Genomic DNA, 7,430 nt, shown 5'->3' on the forward strand with positions numbered 1-7,430 from the left:
GTACATAGTTAATGTATACAACTTGATAGTTTTAAGGGTAAACATATCCTTAAGAAATCAAGTGCAGGGGCCGACTCCATGACGAAGTAGGTTAATCCTCTGCCTGCGGCGCTGGCATCCCATATGGCTGCCGGATCTAGTCCTGGCTGCTCCTCTTCCCATCCAGCTCTCTGCCATGGCCTGGGAAAGCAGTTGAAGATGGCCCAAGTCCTTGGGCTCCTGCACCTACTTGGGAGATCTGGAAGAAGCTCCTGGCTCCTGGCTTTGGATCGGCGCAGCTCTGGCCATTGCGGCCATTTGGGGAGTGAACCAACAAAAGGAAGACCTTTCTCTCTGTCTCTCCCTCTGTCTGTAACTCTGCCTCTCAAATAAATAAATAAAATCTTAAAAAACAAGTCCACCATCAAGGCCATCACCTTCCAGAGTTTCTTCCCATGTCTATCATGTGTGTATGTGTGTACATGTATGGTAAGAACACTTAATGTCACATACCTACCCTCTTAGCAAAAAGTAAATATTCAATTCAGTATTGTTAGCCACAGGCAGTATGTGTGTAGTACCTCCAGAACTTGCAAGTATTTTTTTATGACTTCATACCCTTTGGCCATCATCTCCAAATTGCTGTTCTTCACAGACATTAGCTACCTGATTCAGAAATCTGTCTTCTTATTTCTCTATAAGGGTAGGGGCTTAACTTTGATTCTTTTAAAAACACTCCAGCCTGCTCTCCCAGAATGTTTTATTGTCATTAGTTGACATACCAGGCTTACTTCGTGCCGATTCCCCAATTCACGTCAACAGGACTACAGACTAGAAAGATTACTCCGGAATCACATGTAGTGTCAAACCTTTTTGAACAGATGGAGAAGCAATATGAATCATGATGTTGACTTGCTAGCCCATGCAAAACCTCCTTAACTTCCCTTGAGAAACTTTCTGACTTCTTGAGAAAGATTAAAGATCATGAAAAGCAAATGATTATGCTAGTTCAATATTTCATACCGCTGGACAGCTCCTTCCAAAATGATCCCTCATCTCTACATTACTTGTCAAAACTTCATCTTATCTCCTCCACATCTTTCTTAATTAATATGGATTTCAATAAATTCCAGACAGGATTTTAGATGATCATTTTCTAAATACATCATCATTTTGTGCTGCAGCTGCCTTTTCCTGATTATTTTGCAGTGATTCAAAGCTCAATCGAGACATTAAGAAACACGGTTATATTTTATATGGAGATGGGTTGCCATTTGAGGCTGCTCCTATTGTTAGACCACAGATAGCGATGAGCGATGGACAGTGAGCAGGAGGCTAGGAAGCTCAGCGGAAGAGGAGGAAACAGCAGGTGCAGCCCTGTCATCCCCACTCCAGTTAGTGGGACCTGGGACAGGCGTTAAGTTTAAGGAGCAAGGAGTTGTGCCAACAAGGAACAGGCAGGGGCTTTCCAGTTGGGCAAAGCTGTAACGGCCAGGAGCTTACCTGCAGGTGTGATCTAAGGCAAATTTACTTAGTTTTAGGTTTTAAAAAAATGCGGTAAAATATACATAACATAAAATTTGATCATTTTGACCATTAAGTGTACGGTTCTGTGGCATGAAGCACATTCACATTGCTATGCAACCAACACCCACTACCATCCATCTCCAAGCCCATTCGTTTCCCTAGAAACTCTACTCATTAAACAGAGACTTCCTGTTCTTCCTCCTCATGGCAACCATTCTAATTCCTGTCTCTGTGAATTAACTACTCCAGGGACCTCTTATAAATGCAATCATACAGCATGTGTCCATTATTTCACATAGCATGATGTCCTCATGGTCCATCCATGTGCTAACAAGTATCAGAATACCCTTCTTCAAGGCTGAAGAGTATTCCCTTCCATGGACTAAGTTATAGGGTTTATCCATTTGTTGATTCATGATGGTTTCCACCCCTCGGCTTTTGTGAATAGTGCACCTATGAACATGGTGTACAAACAGCTGTTTGAATCCCTGCTTTCAATTATTTGGGAATATATATCTAGAAGTGGAATTGCCGGACCATATGCTAATTCTATGTTTAACTTTTTGAGGCTTTCTCTTACTAAAGCACAATACACCTCCAGAAAGTGGAAATAAGTGTGCTTTCTGTTTTCACAAAATCAGCACACACAGGTTACCAGGCATGACCAGTACCCCAGAAACTTGCCCACATACTCTGCCAATTTCTGCCCTACACCATAAATCACCACTGTCCCGACTTCAAACACTGTAGGTGAGTTTCATTAGCAAAACCACGTAAGCTCCTTAAAACGGGACTGAAAATACAAACTTTGCAAGGGTATTGAGATGATTCATTCTGTTTATGGCTCCCTCTCTCTCCAATCCACACTCCAGTCCTAGCTATAAAAGTAGCCCCATTGCTACCTTCAAACAGGGCCCTGTCTGGCTGGTAGATCAAAGACGCCACCAGGAAACCAATGGACACAGAGCAATCAACCTCCCAACTGATAAACATCCAAGTCACTTACCAGCTGCCACGGTGTACAGATGCCACCAGGTGCCTGGCTCTGGGTGTGTACACTACCCCAGCTTGGGAGGCGTCTGGAACTGCTCCCTGGGAGCCTCCTGTCTCTCTTTTGAACTTGGCGGAACAGCTTCGTGAACTCCCCACTGCTAACAGCTGAGCCGGGAGTGCTGGATTTAGAACTGGTGTGAGGTCAACTCTGATTTGCAGGCCAATTTGTTTAACCCCTGCAGCTGGTGTGAGCTCCACCCCTGGCACATTGCGGAGTCCAAGCTGAGTGCTTTGTGCACACCTCCGTGAACCTGGGGGATGGTGATGCAGAGCTGGGGCACCAGAAACAGTGTCCGTGTCTTTCTGGGATGAGAAATGTGTTTTATTCACCATGGAGGAAATGTCGAGTTTTCAATTGCAAGCTGCAAGGCCCAGAACACTTTTGTAAAATTTGCCTGATGCATAGCGGGAAACACCTGCATCCAGGGTGTGATTTTAGGTGGAGCTGTGTTTACCCAGGTGCCCTAGCTAACTATGCTTGTGTTTTCTTGCTCCTTTTCTCCTTGATGGCCTCCCCACGGTCAGCACCTCCCACCCACACCTTTCTCCCCTCCCCCCACGCCCAAACTGCTCTCAGGGGGGGATTTGCTATCACCTGTAGGTGAGCGTGGACTGAAGCCTCCCGGGGATCAATGTTTTTAAGCTCGGTGAAGGATGGTTGAAAGCCAGCTCCCTCCACCTCAGAAACTCTAAATAAAAAGCATGCTTGCTAAGTGCTGCGGGCTGACACCCTGGGGTGTCATGGATGATGAGATCAAGAAGGTCGGGGGCTGACAATGGGATTCGTGCCTTGATAAGAGACTCCCCAGGGCTTGCTTCCTCTCTGCACCCCCACACACCCAGGAACGGCCACATGAGGACACAGCCAGAAGGTGACCGACTGCAACCCAAGGGGAGAGCCCTCACCAGGCGCCAGCTTTGCTAGCTCCTGCACCTTGACTTGTGGGCCCCAGAACGGTGAGAAAACAAATTCCCTTTGTTTAAAGCACTGGTGTTTGGTATTTTGTTAGGGCAGCTGGAGCTAAGTAATACAGTAAGCAAATACAGCTTCAAGATGGTCCTCTACCCTCTTTTTCCAAACAAATAATTGCCCTTAATCCTCTCCTGCACAGACATCCTGGCACCCAGCAGTGTAACCCTTACCTGCTCTTAGCTGCAAGAGCACCACCAAGGTGAGCCCTCCCAGGTTCATGGGACAGGAAGAGCCACAGCCCTAAAGGTCAACAGGTTTGGGAAGTGCAAGTGGGAAAGACAGGCCATGCTGCCTGAATCCAGGATCACGCAAAGCCCAGGAGTCCTATCTCAGCTGCATCAGCCTCATGACAGTGAGTGTGAGCACCAGCATTGTAGTTCAGGCAAAGGGGGCCCAAGAGACGGCAGATGCCTGGAAGTCAGCACACCACCTGCTTCATCAGAGAGGCACAGCGCACGCACACTGGCCACGGCTGGAGCCGGGCAGCCTGCTGGACAGCTCTGGGCTCGTTTACCTCTTCTGGGGCAGAGTTCATGGGGGACCAGAATGGGATATGCTGGGTGTCACCAATGTGTGGTCGACTTAGGCATGCCCAAACTTAAGCAGCATGGCTGTTGGAAGCATTAAAGATTCTATTTATTCCATGTATCTTTTTTTTATTATTTTTATTTTATTTATTTTTTTAACAGGCAGAGTGGACAGTGAGAGAGAGAGAGACAGAGAGAAAGGTCTTCCTTTGCCGTTGGTTCACCCTCCAATGGCCGCCGCGGCCGGCGCGCTGCGGCCGGCACACCGCGCTGATCCAATGGCAGGAGCCAGGTGCTTCTCCTGGTCTCCCATGGGGTGCAGGGCCCAAGCACCTGGGCCATCCTCCACTGCACTCCCGGGCCATAGCAGAGAGCTGGCCTGGAAGAGGGGCAACCGGGACAGGATCCGGTGCCCCGACTGGGACTAGAACCCGGTGTGCCGGCGCCATTAGGCGGAGGATTAGCCTGTTGAGCCGCGGCGCCGGCTTATTCCATGTATCTTAACATGTTTTATAGACCACCCACTTAATAATGGTATTGAATATACCCTATTAGTTTTACTTATATTTCGTAAATTGTTCACTTAATATTGTCCTGAAATCATCCCAGATGGGATGTCAGCTGTAACCTCCAGAGGCCCTTGGAATGCTATTGGATGTGCAGGTAAAGACTAGCAAGCACATAACGGGGTTTGGGTATTACTAGCTTACATTTGGAATCTTGCATTATTGACTATCTTACATTATTGAAAGGGGGAACACTGGTGTGGGGAGGTATGTTTTCACAACGCTGTATGTATTTCAGTGATGCTACTATCACAGTACCTCATGCACGAACTGCTCTGTTTTTGAAAAATGCTGGGAAAAGAGGCATCAGTCTTGCATTAGTAATAAGTCACCCCTGCAACCCACTCCTGCTCCTGGGATTCTCTGCTTTTCTATTCCTATTTGCATTTTCACTTCTTGGTGTGTGTGTGTTTTTTTTTTTTTAAAGATCTTGTTTATTTATTTGGAAGAGTTGCAGAGAGAGAGAGAGAGAGAGAGAGAGAATGTCTTCCATCCACTCGTTCACTTCCCAGATGGCTGCAACGACAAGCACTGGGCTAGGCCAAAGCCAGGAGCTTCATCTGGGTCTCTCACATGGGGGCAGGGACTGAAACATTTGGACCATCTTCTGCTGCTTTTCCCAGGCCATTAGCAAGGAGCTAGACTGGAAGTGGAGAAGCTGGGACATGAACCAGTGCCAATAAGGGATACCAGTTGTATAGGCGGTAGCTTTATCTGTTATGCTACAATTCCAGCCCCCAATTCTTGCTCTTGACTTATGAGTGATTTAAAATACTATTTCTGGGGTAAGCATTAGGCACAGTGATTGGGGTGTTGATTGGGACACCCAGCTGTCAGAGTACTTGATTCTGGCCCTGGCTCGGCTTCCAATTCCAGTTGCCTGCCGATGTGCATCTTGGGAGGCAGCAGATGATAGCCCAAGTATTTGAGTCCCTGCCACCCACCAGGGGAGATCTGGATTGAGTTCCTGGCTCCCAGCTTCAGCCTGGCCCAGTCCTGGCTGTTGCAGGCATTTGGGGGTGAACCAATGGATTCAGGACATTTCTCTGTATGTCTCTGACTCTATCTTTCAGGTAAAATAAATAAATAAAATAGTATTTCTTTGATTATATATCAATTAATGTTATCCTGTTTAAGTAAAAAGAAAAGAACTTGCCAGAAAACTGTTGTTACCCAAACGAAGCCCCAGGGTGCTGCAAATGTCACATTGATTCCTGCAATTGCCCTATTTTGGCACGAGGTGGCGTCCATGCACCAGTGTGACACCGTGGCTGCTCTGCAAGGCTGAGACTCAGCAGAAAGATCAGCTGGATGGCTGGTGACCAGGGAGAGGGAAAGGGAACAGGATGATTGACAGAGGAATTGAATGAAGGCCAAGAACACAGAGAGTGTAGCCTGCTTCGCAGTCCCAGCTCTGCACCCTCCCAACTCGTTGGCCTTAGAGTCTTTAGTTTTCAGTTTGAGAAAATCAGCAGACCTGGCCGAGGGTAATAAGGCTAAGTGGTGGGAAATAAATGGACTGTTGCTGCTAAGCACCAGACACAGCACCCCGTACACAGATGTACTAAGCATATAACACTCATCTGCAGACCCGGAACATGGTGGAAATTCAAAAAATATATTTGTTGAGGGGAAAACACAAAGACTTTGTGTGTGCAAAGGGTCTTTTATTTCTGTTCTCTAATATTTCTCATTGTGCAGGAAGGGGAGATAAATGAAATCCTAATCAATCTACCGATACCCAGCTCACAAAGCCCCTGAAATTTGTCCCCTGCTCCCTGAGCTCTCTCCCCACTTCCTCCCTTTCTCAGCAATACTGCTGGAGAAAGTATGGCCAAGATAAGCAGCAGTCTCCCCAGGAAGAGCACACCGTGGCTGAAGACAGTTTTTCTCCCCTCCCCCAACCAACATGCCACCTATCAACCTTGTATTAAAGAGAATAGAGAATTGCCTGAGGGCAGTAGCTGGTTATCAGGCTAAAGGCTGATTTATTTTGTGAAAAGAGGGAGGAAAAGGAGAAAAGAAATCCCACCCAGCATAGTCCTGCACTTTTGCTTTCTTTTATGAAAGCAAAGAAGTAGTTGGACCCACAGCATGAATCATTTACTGATCACTGTTTAGATTTTAAAATTAATGTTTAAATAGTTTAGTATCCCTTAATGACTGAATGGCATTGTAGGCTGTAATCATAATCAGACATAAAGAGTAATGAGAAGCTGGCGCCGCGGCTCAATAAGCTAATCCTTCGCCTAGCGGCGCTGGCACACCAGGTTCTAGTCCCGGTCAGGGCGCCGGATTCTGTCCCGGTTGCCCCTCTTCCAGGCCAGCTCTCTGCTGTGGCCAGGGAGTGCAGTGGAGGATGGCCCAAGTGCTTGGGCCCTGCACCCCATGGGAGACCAGGAGAAGCACCTGGCTCCTGCCTTCGGATCAGCGCGGTGCGCTGGCCGCAGTGCGCTGGCCGCAGCAGCCATTGGAGGGTGAACCAATGGCAAAAGGAAGACCTTTGTCTCTGTCTCTCTTTCTCTTACTGTCCACTCTGCCTGAAAAAAAAAAAAAAGGTAATGAGAAAAACTACCTTTAGCTATAATTTGATTGACATTCTGATATGCCACTCGTTTTAAATGAAAGCTATGGTTTATGAATGATATTCCATAAGAGAGGAAAGAGATGTGCAATTTGGGACATGCTCAAGCTGACTTGCCCCAAACAGTAGAGTTAGAAACATACCAGGGGATTCCAATTCAATCCCATCAAAGTGGCATGTACCAATGCCATCTCACTAGTCCAAGTGATCAATTTCTGTTC

At 47.0% G+C, this 7,430-nt stretch overlaps 1 protein-coding gene across 2 annotated transcripts in view; it reads right to left on the reverse strand.

Annotated features, from left to right (window-relative positions):
• Positions 1-3,766, reverse strand: part of CLDN10 (claudin 10) — a 154,193-nt gene extending 150,427 nt beyond the window's left edge. Inside the window, exon 1 of one of the 2 annotated variants that reach the window (XM_089303508.1) lies at positions 3,703-3,766. In XM_089303508.1, coding sequence (XP_089159634.1) covers positions 3,703-3,751 — 49 coding nt within the window. In that variant the 5' untranslated portion in view covers positions 3,752-3,766. Of the gene's footprint in view, positions 1-2,512; positions 2,701-3,702 lie in introns of those variants that run through there. The other variant, XM_089303509.1, reaches the window with a different exon arrangement.
• Between the last annotated feature and the right edge of the window lie 3,664 nt (positions 3,767-7,430).

The sequence above is a fragment of the Oryctolagus cuniculus genome, chromosome 9, assembly GCF_051225735.1.
Source record: "Oryctolagus cuniculus isolate XC-2025 breed Fujian yellow rabbit chromosome 9, ASM5122573v1, whole genome shotgun sequence".
NCBI classification, from domain to species: Eukaryota; Metazoa; Chordata; class Mammalia; order Lagomorpha; family Leporidae; genus Oryctolagus; species Oryctolagus cuniculus.